The 15,030-nt window shown below is 32.0% G+C and overlaps 1 protein-coding gene across 1 annotated transcript in view; it reads left to right on the top strand.

Moving 5' to 3' along the window:
- LOC145332685 (inositol-trisphosphate 3-kinase A-like) overlaps window positions 1-15,030 on the top strand; it is an 87,521-nt gene that overhangs the window by 19,403 nt on the left and 53,088 nt on the right. Inside the window, exons 8-11 of the mRNA XM_080177701.1 lie at window positions 9,657-9,710; window positions 10,792-10,832; window positions 11,505-11,804; window positions 12,055-12,122. Of these exons, the coding sequence (XP_080033827.1) occupies window positions 9,657-9,710; window positions 10,792-10,832; window positions 11,505-11,804; window positions 12,055-12,122 (463 nt within the window). The remainder of the gene's footprint in view (window positions 1-9,656; window positions 9,711-10,791; window positions 10,833-11,504; window positions 11,805-12,054; window positions 12,123-15,030) is intronic.

The following is a 15,030-nucleotide window of genomic DNA, read 5'->3' as shown; positions in this document are numbered from 1 at the left end:
TTCTCTTGGGAGGGTGGTGGTACCCTCCCCCAAAATAGTTAAAAACCTTCCCGGGACTTATGAGAAGCTACCCTGTTAAGGAAAACCCGATCGGTTCAGCGGTTAGCGAGATCCTTCGGTACACACAGACAGACACACAGACAGACAGACACACAGACATCCTGTTACTTTAGTATAAGGATATATAATATGTAAATATATTGTCAGGGGAAAATTTGGCAAAATGGACCTCATTTCTTGGTCAGTTCTTTCATCAAGAAAGAGAGGGGAAGGGATGGGTTAAAGTAGGCGGATTTGGAGTATCATTATTTTAGCTAGCTTCGAGTATCACTATTAGAGTACATACAAATCTGGTGCAACATCCAAGTATTAATATATCTATTTGTCTTAAAGTTCAAAAGATGTAATCATAATACGTTTGTTATATAGCTATATTCAAACCTGGAGAAATATGTGTACACAAATTTTGGATGGTTTTTCCTAGCACTATAAGGCACAATGTTGAAGACTTATAAAGAACGCATATTCATACATTGTTTAGCTATGCTTTTCATCATTGTTGTGATCCTTGTTGTATTAAATGATATATTTAAACACATATACCGCAAGGTCATAATAATCGATTTATAATTACTTGGATAACGCAACAGATTTTCATGTAATAAAGTGAAACTTCAAGCTGGCTAAAATAACGATACCCACTATCTACCCCGTTTTAATCTGTGAACGAACTGACCAACAAATGAGGTTCATATTAGCAACCTAAACTGACGACAAATTTTCTATGTTATTATATTCACAAATGTTACTAAATATATCCATTGTGACAAGCAATTCAATACAATTTTCACCCCAGGACAATGGATGTTAAATTACATTCTTTTTCCCGATAAACTATTGTTCCCTCTAAACTAGTTTATGAAATTGTTAGCAATAAATAGCTAAATACGGAAAGAGAACAATTTAGAACACAAAATAATATATATTAACTTTACCCCAAAATAATTGCAATCTTCCAAAATGTCCTATCCCTGCATCCCTGTTATTCATGAAAAACAATAAGTATATTTACAGAGATCTTAAGGGATAAGACAATGGACAATAAATCAAATTACAGCACCAATTGTGATGAACAAAATTAACCCTTTTTGTTGATTAAATTTTTGGTGAAAAAATTTAGCATCATAACATTTGATAAAAGTACCCGAAGTTATATTGGTTGAAAAGATTAGACACAGCTAATATTTTACCATCCTTTTAACATTTAACAAAAGTTCCCAAAGTTTTAATGCTAACAAATGACAGGGCGTGTTTAGTAACATTTACAGTCTAGCGTTCCCTCCCTTCTTCTGTTTTATGGTTATGCTTAACAATTATAAATGTATTTTAAGGTTTTGTCTAAACACCGCCAAATTTAATTAATTGCCAATTTCCTCCCCTTGTATGGTAATTTGCAAATTTGCATTCTGATATTAGCGGGATTATGTAATCGTAAAAAACAATAAATTATATACATATAACAAGATGTATAACAAAGCTACTCTATTATTCAATTTGTCTGTCTGTCCGTCAGTCATTTCGTAACGCCGCGCTGTGGGAAAAATGTGATTTTCTCGACGAAGCCCAAAATACATAACTTTTGCACCACGTCGTCTTCCTGTGACGTCATATTCTCCATCTCATTTTAGGTATTTTCTTTCTTCTCCTCTAATCTCCCTCATTTTATGACGTCACAGGAAGATGACGTGGTGCAAAAGTTATGTATTTTTGGCTTCGTCGATTTTCTCGAATTATATTACAGATAGACAACTGATATTTTTGGGAAAAAAATTCTATGAAACATTCGCATCTAATCCATACATTGTTTTTTTCCGTCTGTTTGTCGGTCATGCTTCAAAAGATGTATACATTTTTTCCCTAAGGTTTATCTTGGAGGGAGTTTTTTTTGCATATTCTATTCCAAGGTTATGTGAACTCACCTTGTCTCTTTGTCAATTCAATGATTTTTTGTGCCTATGGATGTTGCCTTCTCTTTATTTTTTTCTTATCCCAACTTTATTTAACGTGTAGGATTATAAAATAATTGTTCTTCAATTTGACCACTTCGAACTATTGCCTGTCCGTTGGTTCCGTTGGTCAAAAAATGACAATCTTCTTTGCCTTCTTTGGCAGACTAAAAAAGAATAAAAACATCGGCGATCTTAACTCATCCGATGTTTTTAAAAGTCCTTAAAGTTTCTAAGCCAAAAATAGTAAGTAAATTACGCATTTAAAAATCTTTGCCTACCAGTATCAATAACAGCTGATCAATAACAGTCCATAAATATGTTAATGAAAACCATTGATTGCTCAAAAATGTATTCATCTTCGAATATGTCTTAATTATTTACAATTTTATATAATATGGAAAGTATAATCTTTGATAAATATTATTTTTTTGTTATTGCTGTGCTACTTTTGAACATTATTGTAATTGTTTTGTGATCAATGACACTCTTTCGAGTAAAAGAGTATTTCTCATGTTTTTGCGTAATTGAAGAAAAATTCCACCATAACACCCCAAAACTGTCAAGTAAACCACAAAGACGGCACCCCCCCCCCTAAATAGTTTTAAATACCATGTTTTATCCCCCTAAAGACATCTATAACCTAACCTAACTAAGAACACGCACCAAACTAATTGAGGGAGGAGCTATTAGGCTGTTTATTCCACTAGTCCCCAAAGTTTTATTGTAAAGTTTTCTTTTTCACTGGCTTAACAACTTTTTTGAACTTTGATTGGTAGGTTCAAAACGATGAATGGACAAACGTTTCAACCACTATTTGTAAACTCTAAAAAGGATAATTTTTTATATCATCATTGGGGATGAACATCAGTTTACGGCCATCTCTATATAATGTATATTTTTTAAAAAATGTCTGTGGTCCAATTTTACATTACGGGAAATTGTTGAATTTTCCGTTGTGATAAAAGAAGTGCTTCTGTACTTATCTTTGCTAATAACAAGAGTAATTGTATTTCTCGTATTCATTCACCGGTTCTTATCCATACGAAAAAACTATGTCTAGCATCGTATTTTATCCAGCTTTCTACGAATATAAAAATGTACAATCATAAGATTAAAACCAGTTTTTTTTAGCCGGTGTCCCACCCCCTAAGAAAATAGTTATAAACCTTCCCGGGAACTATGAGAAGCTACCCTGTAAAGGAGAACCCGATCGGTTCAGCGGTTAGCGAGATCCTTCGCTACAAACAAACAGACAAACACACAAACACACAAACAAACAGACAGACATCGTTCTACTTTGTATTATAGATATATTTTGCCAAGCAAGAAATAATAATGTTCAACATTTTTTTAAACTTACATAGGGACATATGAAGTTATATTTATATTAACCCTTAACAGTCGGGCCCCTTGCCGCACCTTAATTGGTCTGGGGGGGGGGCGTTCAACGCCCCCTCCCCCTATTATCTCAGTTCCTATTAGAGCTAGAGAGCTCAGTTATGTGTCATACCCATACTAAAAAAGACACGCAGTTTAGGATCTTTATCTTTCACACACATAAAATGAGATAGAAAAAAACTGAAGGGGGGGGGGGGCGTTCAACGCCCCTCCCCCCGACCGTTAAGGGTTAAGTAAATGTTTAGGATGATGTAAAAGAGAGAGCCAATAAGAAATAGAATACAACATACTAATATATATTACAAAATCACAAAACCTTTTAAAGAAATATCTTATGTCTTTTGTAACAAAAAATAATTGTACACAGAAGCCGTTTTAAATAATCTTCTTCTTTAAAAAAAAACCAGTAGAATATTTTAAGTAGTAGCCGAGAAATCACATTACCCCTTGGCGTTACGGACTGAGTGATTAACGGACGTACATACAAAATTTAATATAACGAAGCTTCGTAGATGATTTACCTGGCTAAATTAAGTTATTAGACCGTCTGTCGTACAAAGAGTTTGTTTTAGAATAGTTGCAAAATTTAATAAAAAATATGAATTATATAAATGTTTTATATGTTAATTGATAAATTATTATCTTTAAATTTGACAGTTTAATAATATTGTAAACTCACGTTTTGGCAAAATTGCATTAATAATATTTAGATTTTTTGCGTTATAAATTCATGAAATAAAATGAGTTAAAAGATTAAGCAAAGAAATGCCTGAGCTATATGCAGTGAGCAATACTTTTAATAACTTTAATTTGAGACAGGGTAATTTTGTTTATCATCATCAGGAATGCTATTGATTTATCTTCATTGTCTTATCCCTAAAGAACTCTGACTATTAAATTGTGTAAAATTTATCTCTTGGGAGGTACCCTCCCCCAAAATAGTCAGAGAGAAAGAAAGAGAGAGAGAGAGAGAGAGAGAAAGAAAGAGAGAGAGAGAGAGAGAAAGAGAGAGAGAGAGAGAGAGAGAGAGAAAGAAAGAGAGAGAGAGAGAGAGAGAGAGAGAGAGAGAGAGAGAGAGAGAGAGAGAGAGAGAGAGAGAGAGAGAGAAAGAAAGAGAAAGAAAGAAAGAAAGAGAGAGAGAGAGAGAGAGAGAGAGAGAGAGAGAGAGAGAGAGAGAGAGAGAGAGAGAGAGAGAGAGAGAGAGAGAGAATGAAAGAGAGACAAACGAAAAAGAGAGACAAAGAGAGATAAACGAAGAAGAGAGAGAGGGAGAGATAGAGAGAGAAAGAGAGATAAACGAGGAAGAGAGAGAGAGAGAGAGAGAGAGAGAGAGAGAGAGAGAGAGAGGGAGGGAGAGAAGGAGAAAGAAGGAGAGAAAGTAAGCAAAGTTGGTATTGATTATTCACGAGAGAGCATCAGTATCGACAAAAGTACTAAATAATCTTTAGAGAAGCCTTGCTTCTAGAAATCTATCGTGATCCTATTAGGTGATTAGAGACGCCCATTTTATCTTTGGAGATTTCATATCTTTTTATTATTGGCAGATAATGGAAGGGGGGGGGGGGGACTATTGAACTGTAAATTATACAGGTACCCAAAGTTTTATACATATATTGTTAGTAAATCGATAGCTCAAAAACTTATAGATAGAGCCATTCTTGTTTCTTTATAACTTTCATAAATATGTATGAAATAACAGCTTTTTTTGCTCATTTATTCCCATCATATCTCCTTTTTTGGATAACATAATTGATTTCACATTTTAACCCTTAAATTTTGGGACCTTTTTCGCACCTCAATCGGTCTGGTTATCTCAGCTCCTATTAGAGCTAGAGGACTCAACAATTTTGTGCATGTCCCCTGTTTGGTAAAGAATTTCCGACTATAAGTCATATTTTGCTTCCTTCACCTTTTTATTTTACAAACTTTGTTTTTAAGTCCCCCACCCCTACGCCCGAATTTTAAGGGTTAACACATTTTTTAAACATTTTAATAATATGGTCAAACAATACGTAGAAATACATTAAATAGCTCATAATTTACTGTGACCTCTCTCAATATTTGAAACAGAAATAGTAATATGGAACGGTGTTTTTGTGAATTATTATAAAGTTTTCTTAAATTAGCAAAAAAAATTAATATTGTTAATACCAAAGCAGGTTGATTTATTCACCATAAATAAAATGAAAATAACGCAAAAATCAACCATTTTTCTAGTCAAGTGCTGTTTAATTTACAAAAAATATATTTTAATGAATTTTTCTTAACACAGGAATTTTTAGGGATAAGATAATTTGCACACCCTTAAATTATAATAAACATACACTACTGTTGATTAAAAGTTTTTTGCAATGCCATGAAGATTTATCAAAACTACCCAAATTTGTAAGCAAATGAATAAGATCGGTAGTTTAAATCTATGGGGACCAGTGTAATTTACAATTCATTTTCCCCTCAATCCCAGGGTTTTTAAAGAAAAAATATTTTACAATATTTGAGTATTTTTATTTGTAATACTTTTTAAAAATTATTTGTTATTTAAAATGTTTTAGATTTGTCATTTGGTATTGCTACGCTTTAACTAACTTTTTTCTAATCATTCTTTGTCCCCACACTTAATGTCAAAAGAATTAAAAGAAAAATAAAGCATGACCACATCCATGAACGCAATACGAAATAAATATTCTAGCAAGCATCGCCTTTATATTATGGAGAAAATAAGTAAATCAAATATTGATTTACTAACAATATATAAAACTTTGGGTACCTGTATAATTTACAGTTCAATAATCCCTCCCTCTCATTATCTGCCAATAATAAAAAAGATATGAAATCTCCAAAGATAAAATGGGCGTCTCTAATCACCTAGTAGGATCACGATAGATTTCTAGAAGCGAGGCTTCGCTAAAGATGAATTTGTAGTTTGTAAATACTGATGCTATCTTGTTAAAAATCAATACCAACTTTGCTTATTTTCTCTCCTTCTTTCCCTCCCTCTGTCTTCTTCGTCTGTCTCTCTTTTTTCTCTTCTTCGTTTGTCTCTCTCTCTCTTCTTCGTCTGTCTCTCTTTCTTTTTTCATTTCTTTGTTTGTCTCTCTTTCTCTAATGATTAATGCATCAATCATGCCCTGCACCTTATTATCTCAGCTCCTATTTTGATTAGAGGCTAAAAAAAATTTAATTCATGTCTTCTTTCAAATGTCATCTCTAATTTTTAAAATCAAATCTATGTTTTGTTTTACAAAATTAAATTTTTAATAATTTTAATTGAATTTTAATATGGAATGTAAATATTCCTAATATAAATTATTTATTTCTATCAAGGCGTTGCAAAATTTTAAGTTCGCCAAATTTGAGATGTGCAAGAGAGCCGGACCTACCATATTACACTTCACCGTTGTTATCCCTTCTATGATTTTTTCTGTACAAAAGTAAATTTGAAACTGAGCAATTCAACCGCTTGATTTGATTGAAAGGGGAAGGGATAGAAGTTATGGGGGTTAAAAATAATTAAAATGGTGTACTGTTTAACTTTTATTTTGAAAGTTGATATTTACTTTGTAAGTTATTTTACAGTACACATAACTTGTTTTATGTAAGACACGCGGATGCGCCCCTTGACACAACTGTTAAGAGTGGGGAGGGCCATCTACTCCCGATTTCAATTTAATTTTTCTAAAAATAGATAAAAAAATAAAACAAATTTTTGGTGGGGTAACCTACTCCAAAAATATATATTAAAAATGTAAGAAGCTTCTCTAACAAACAGACTGACATTCTGATACTTAAGTGCATGGGATAAAAAGCTATGCTTCTAAGAATAAAAGCTAGTCTAGTTTTTTTTATCAAACTTGTTATCATGTCAATTATACAACCAAAAATAATTTTCAATTCTGTTGGTTCAGCACAATCAAAAGAGAGAAAAATTTCATAATTTTAAATAATTGCAAAAATAAAATGAATAGGTTAGATAAAAAATCTAAATTTTATTAATTTAACTCTATTAAAATTCCATATATATACAGACACAAAAATATAATCACACAACAAAAAAAAAACTTTAGCTTTGAACTCTGTTTGGTGTTTTTACGTTTTAACCATCTTATTTTATAGCAACTCTTTGAACTTAATTAGTTATTATAATGTAGCGCAGCAATAACAAGGTGACACAGTTTTTCCTTTTGTCAATTTATGTACTTTTTGAAATAGTAATAAGAAATTTGATAAGCGTATTATTCTAAAAAATCTGCGTGAACATAATTTTAGTTAGTTAGAAAAAAAACATAAATTAGATTTTTGGTATAAACCCCTCTTTTTTAGCCCCCCATCCCCATTTTTTTTGTTTCCCTTATGGCACACACACACACACACACACACACACACACACACATATTATATCACTAGTAGAATGAGAATCATCACATCACCATCAGTAAGTTTTTGGGGTTAGATGGGCGTAGTCCCAATAATGTATATGGTTACCCAGTGAAAGAAGTGTAAAGTTAGACATACACACATTCTACATCATTTTAATACTATAGAGTAGTGTCGCTAAAGTGTTTAACTATATAATAGACCAAAATATATGAAAATATGATACAATAAAAACTCAGTTAAAAATCAATTATAAAAAGAGGGTGTGTACTTTTTAGTGAATGATATAACGTGATATTTTTTCTATATTTATGGAAATTTCAAAAACCTAAAAGTGAGTATTTTTTCTCTTTCTCTCATTCTTTTGTTCGTGAAAATTGAGATTGATTATTTCTGATATTGGACACAAAACAAGGATGACAACATCAATAAAAGCTAAGATTAAGTTCTGAAAATATGATTTTTCAACAATTACCTGTTGGTTTGTCCTATTATGAAAAGTAGTAAGATATTTTCTGTCTGAAGATTAAGATTTTAATAACTACTATACTGATAGAGTTCTCCCTGTTTAGGAAAGCTTCCTTTAAGTTTTGGGATGGATTTTTTGCTATCATATTTTTAATTCTTAGTCTTTGGTTTTTTTTGCAATTTTTTCAGCTGGAACTGTTACTATTTGGTTATACATAAAAGTGGTCATGGGTGACAAATTAAAATAAATATTTTAAAGTTTTTTAGGGGGAGGGGGAGGGGTTGGAACACTGTCGAATAAAGGAACTTTATCAAACTACTAATTACTAGTTTGAAAATTTTGCAAGGAGGGAAAAGACATTGGGATGTTTTAACACTGGATAACGTTTTCTGAACAAATTTGGGGCATTTTATTTCATTGTGATTGGTTGGTTCATTAAGTTGAGTGATCAAACGTTTCAAACAATAATTGTAATCTAAACATTTTGTGTATCAGGATTGGGGATGTTTAGCAATTTATTGGTCATTGTCTTATCCCTATAGATCCCTGAATAATTTGCATGATTTTGGGGTTAATTATCAAAAATCTTTTGTTTCTGTGCTTTGAGGAAAAACAGACTTTAAAAACTGTTTTCTTAATTCTATTTTGAAAGTACATACAAGTATGGCTTCGGAACGGATTAATATCCGATGGGTTGGAACCGGTTCTCAGCCATACTGAAAAATCATGTTTGTCATCGTATTACAGACAATTTTCCACGAATAATAAAACAAAAATCATAAAATATACCAGTTTTGTTAGCCCAGGCTTTGTTTTCATCTAAAAAAAATAGATATTTTTCGTCGGCTTCAAAACTTTGATTTCAATTAATCGTCCATTGTCTTATCTAAATAAATAGGGGATAATCTGTCAATTATTTACAATCCTAAGCTTACTTAAAGAAAACAGTAAAAGTGTCTAACTATGACTTCAGAAAAAATTAACAATTAACCAATGAGAGGCCGCTATATATTTTACCATTGTAAATACTGGCTTCTCATTGGTTAATTTTTAATTTTTTCTGACGTCATAGTTAGACAATTTTACTGTTTTCTTACTTAAATTTACATAATGCTAAACAAAGATGATTTTTATATAGATCATTAAAAAGAAAATATTTTTAGGGGCCCTAGATGCCTCTAGGTGCGTATATGCTAGAATATGTATAGTGCTAATCTATTTTATTAGGAGTATGTCTTTGTTTCCCTCAAGCTTCACATTTATCCATTTAGCTCAACTAGAAGCTGCATAAATAGGGGTCTTTTTACCCCCCCCCCCCTGATTTATTAAGAACTTTTATATATTTATGCATCGATACTTATACATTTTTTACAAATCTTACTTTTATGTAATTATTTTATGTTTAGGATATATTTGAGTGAGGATGCCTGGTCATACACTAATTGCTCTTCGGATTCAAGGTATTTTTAAAAGCGAAGCTTTTCTATATTTAGGGTCGGTCCGACGGTTAGTTCTTTTCATTAATTTGGACAGGTTAAAATTGTCCTATCGTTCTCAAATTCCTTTAACAGTTAGATACGATTTAGAAAATGTAGTAACTCTATAATCGTTATCAGATATTCCTTACATCCATTTATTATACATATGTTGAGTTTTAACTTATTTAACAAAAATTTTTCATACGATGTAATTATCCTATTCATCTGATTTTTGAAATAATGATTCCTAGGACAACAAAGCACAATGTTATAAGCAAAGCATCTTTACAATCAAGTTCTAAAAATCCTTCCTTTATATTTTAGATCTTTGCTTCTAAGGGTGTTGTCATCCTTGTTTTAATGAAAAGCATAAATGTTTGGTATTAAAAATAGAGAATAGTCCCTTTCGATCGTGGCAACGCCCCTTAAAGGGGCGATTCGTCTTATTTTTAAAATGGCTTTTTATAGTTTATTTTAGGTTAGGTAAGGTTATATTGGGTTAGGTGATTGCCCCACAGGGTTAGGCAATTGGCCCCGCAGGGTTAGTAGAGCCCCCTTTCATTGGCTAGAAATAGGGGAAAAGCTACTGTGAAAAATCAGTAGAATCGCCTAGCTTAAGGTGCGTTGCCACGAAAGGTACTATACCCAAAATTTATTCTTAAATTCATCATTTTCCTTTATCTGTTTTTTTCCTAAAATATTTTGGTATTAATGTGAATCATCTTTAATTATGTTATATATGTGCTTTTCCTCAAAGTTCCTGTTGAGCACTGACTCCCCTCCCCATTAATTTTGAAATTAGTTGAAAAAAGGGAGTGATTTCTTTCCTATGGCTAATCCCTGTGGAGTTTCTAACCTTGCAGCGCCCTACCTCTGGACTAGCCCACTACCTAATTCTAAATTAATTTTGAAAATAAGGGAGGTTAAGTTTTTTTTGCACTCGACAAATATTTTCATCTTAATGTTACTATTAATTATAATATCAATTTACGTTATAAATTTTGAAAAGTCATTTATTTTTGAAAAATGCAATGCATCGTAATAACAACACTTATTTTCTTAGAACGGATGCAGATTTTAGCAGCGAAATTGGAGATGTTTTAGGTAATGTTTTTTTTTAATGTGATGTATTTTTGTTAGTATCTGCTTCCCTCTATGACTAAGAAATGTTGTATACCGCCGGTTCCCAATTATATAGACACTAGCGGCTTCGCCCCTAGCCTCTAGGGGCTTTGCCCCATAAGGTAGTTTTTAAAAAAAATAAAAAGTAAAAAGAAATTCTTTTGCTCCGAACCATACTCTCCCCCCCAATTTTTTTTTTTGGGGGGGGGGGATTTTATTTTTTGGGGGGGTTAGGGGTGTCCCACCTCCCAAGAAAATATCTTAAAACCACCACAGGACCAATAGGTATATACCCTGAAGAGTAGAATCCGATCGGTTCAGTGGTTACCGAGATCTTAAGGGACAGACAGGCGGACAGACATCAAGCTAATTTGAATTATAGATATTTATCCCTTCTGTAGATTTAATTTATTAGTGACAGAAAAGTTTAAATACTACTATGTAGTACCAATCAAAATTTTTAAAAATCTATAAAAATTTTAAGCCAATGAATAAAGAACGTGTGTAATTTACAGTAAAATTGTAGCTTTCACAGCTTTGTTAGACCGGGACTAAAGTCACGCGGGCTGACAACACTGGTTTTAATCTTTTTTTTTTTATTTTGATATTCGTTGAAAGCTGTCTATGATACGATGTGATAAATAACTATTTTAGACCACGAAAGACAAGTAGAAGACCTGCTCACAGACGACCTAGATTTTCTGGACGAAACCGCTGGTGGCAAGCACCATGAAACTGCCACCTGCATCGACGTAGCAGCTAAGATAAAAGCTGCTGAATCCGACCATAGCATAATAATGGGCCCGTCAGCTGACAAAGCTGCTATACTAGCAGCGGCTGCAGATGCTAGAAAGATAAGCTGCAAAACTGGTCTTGATAACAGCTGTAAAAGTGAAGTGTTGAGTGAAAATAACAATATTACTGTTGTCACATCTAACACAAAGATTACTTTAGGAATAGATGTAATATTAGACCTAAGTCTTTACGGACCATTAAAAGCCTGATCGTCCAAGATATCATTAATTAAATTAAATTGCTTTCCAAATGTTCCTAGCTGTTACAGGAATCATCATGCAATGTTTCAAATTGACATAACTGTTCCAACATGCCTAAATTAAAGATAAACGCTGTACGTTACGCACCCTAAGTATTGAAAAGCCTCGCTTCAGCGGGTTTTAGTAATATTACATCGATTTCATATCAGAATTAAATGTTGACAAAAGCGCACCACTAGAAAATACAAGTAAACAGATACAATTACCCAAAAATAAGGTAAGATTCAGGGATCTTAAGGGATAGGACAAGGTCGATAAATCATTGGTTAACAAGTTTGGACACTGCTTGGTTAACCATTAGATATAGATTTAATAAAAGTGACCAAGGTTTTTAAACCAATGAATATTACATTCTGATAATAAAACTTTGGGTACCCATATAATTTTCAGTCCAATGTCTTCTCTTTCCATGCTAATTATTCATATCATATTGCTAATAATTTGTTGTCTACCAGGGAGTAAGGGAGGGGACAATGGGCAATTAATTCAATTTTAGAGTTCTAACTCAATATCTTCAAAACCAGATATATCTGGAAAATTCCAAAAAATTTAGATAGAGCAATCTTTATTTAATTTGTATAATAAGAAATTATTAAACACTTAAAGAAAAGTATTTAACATTAGGTTATCCTATCTTATTTTCCTGTGAATAGTCTGTCATTTATCATAAAAGGTATGACCTAAGTACTGGCAGTTTATGGGGTTTGTTTTCATATTTGACAAGGGGTTGATTAGAATGGATAGTTACAGAAGTATCACAGTAAAATTTCTGGTTTATCCCACCCATTCTTAGAAGAAAACTATTTTGTTTAAAAACCCAATTAAACTTGTTTTGAAATTTTTCAAAAAGCATTTGTATTAGTTAGTTCAGTAAGAGTCGTCTGCTTTGGGAATAATTGTTTTAGCGGCATTCTTTGCGCTAAGACCCAAAGTCTTTGAAATTTGCCAAAATAATAAAAGTTGCATGTGTTCTGGTACCCAAAGTCCAAGACTGTCAGAAATATGAATTTTATAACCATTGTCCCCTCCCTTCCTCCCTGGTTGTCTACCCAGATTTATAGGTAGTATTTGTTGTGATAGGAAATGGGAGATAAAATTAACTTTCTACCAATTATCATAAACAAAATTATGTTTTCGAAGATTTATTTCCTAATAGGAGGGGGTAATTTATTTTTGTATTTTATTTTGAAACATTTAAGAGGGAAATGGGTTGGTTGACAAAGAGAGGGGTAGGTTTCTGGTAGAATCCATAAAGGCCTAAAGATAGTAGTAGAACGATAATATTCACTGAATATGTGTATTTCTTATTGAAAAGAACTATAGACAAAATTTTTTTTTTTAAGTTAACACAAATTTTTATCGTTCTACTACTGTTTTTTTACTTATAACACATAACCTTTACTAACTTTTACGGATTTTACCAGAAACCTACCCCTCTCTTTAAAAAATGTCTAATGTTCCCTCTCTCTCTCTGACTAATTGTTCAAGGAAAATATTTTTTTTTATGAATGAAAGAATTATTTAGTGACGAATATACTTTTTTCTCCTGCATTTTATTTGCATGCCATAAAAATGTATACGTCAATATGACGAATTTGGATCTACGAATTAATACATAATAATTCTTATTGAACTATTTCAATTCAATTGAAAGAAAGTAATATTTAAATAGCAAAAGCTATAATATTTATTTATTGCATAGTTTTTATAAACAGCTTTCCACGAATAATAAAATGAAAAATTATAGGAGTTAAACCAGTTTTCTTTTCAGGGTGGGGGGGGGGGGATAATATTTGATGTTCGTGAAAAATTGTCTGTAATACGATGCTATACATGATTTTTAATTTAAAATATAAAAAATTATAATTGAGCATCTTTGGTTAACCTATATGTCAAAGTAGTAGATGTAGAATGTTTATTTTTTTTACTGTCTGTTGAAACAATAGATCTAACATTTTTAAGGAAGCTTTTTATTGGGTTTTGGATATCTCGTTTAGAAAAAAAATTACCTAGAAGTATCATTTTAGTTGTTATTTTAAGGTTTTTTTTTCATGTTTTGACTGAAAAAATGTAGAATCTATACGTGGATTTTATAACAAGAGAAAAATTTAAATTTAGGTTGCTAACATGGACCTTATTTATTTATCAGTTTATCCAGTAGGAGGGAGGGGGTTGTTATTTTAGCCAGCTACAAGTTTTACTTTATTAGAACACACGATAATCAGGTGTAAGATCCAAGTAATAATAAATCCATATTTTTAGCCTATTTACCTAACAATTTATCTCTGAGAATTGATAGAAAATATTTGTAACACAGTTATAGATGATAGGCGAATTAATTGTCCGATTTTGTACAGTACATATTTTAAACATATTTGTTTTTCTTGAGTTTTACAAATAACTTTAAAGATATTAATTTATTTAATTTAAAAAATAAAAATTCAGTACTACTGGTGCAACAACATCCATCAAATTGGGGGGAAATTTTTGTTTTTTTGGGTGTTGTAACTTGTGGGTGTCCAACCCCAAAAGAAAATAGCCTAAAACCACCAGAGTACCAGTAGGTATACTCCCTGAAGAGTAGAATCCAATCGGTTCAGTGGTTACCAAGATCTTAAGGGACAGACAGACAGACGGACTGACAGACAGACGGACAGACTACTTTGTATTATAGATTTACTAAGACATGATTAATACTTTGATAGTTATTTATCATTTTTTCATTTTCATTTTAGTATTTGTGGAAAATTGTCTATAACACGATTTTTCAGTATGACTCATAACCGCTGATATAGATAGCCAATAAATTAACTTTTCGGAAATATGTCAAATGCTCAATAGAAAGAAATTGGACGTACTGACATGAGAAATGGAAATAGGTGTGGAGGAGTTGCTCTGCTCCTCAACAACTTGAGTAGTTTGGTTTATTTGTTTTCTAATCTATTTGATGATTCAACAACAAACTTTTTTATGCAATGCATCTCTTTAGGTATTCTAATCCGGCGATTTCACTTAAACTACCTTGTTCAGCACTATAACACCCCTCCTTATTTTCTGAATAAATTGAAAATAGGGTGCTTGTAGATTTTCATTTGTTTATATGTTACTTTAGATAAGACTAGCTG

This window comes from Acartia tonsa, chromosome 11 (genome assembly GCF_053477335.1).
Source record: "Acartia tonsa isolate MP-2025a chromosome 11, ASM5347733v1, whole genome shotgun sequence".
In the NCBI taxonomy this organism is placed as follows: Eukaryota; Metazoa; Arthropoda; class Copepoda; order Calanoida; family Acartiidae; genus Acartia; species Acartia tonsa.
The sequence above is the reverse complement of the archived record's forward strand: the minus strand, read 5'-3'. Positions and strand labels throughout refer to the sequence as shown.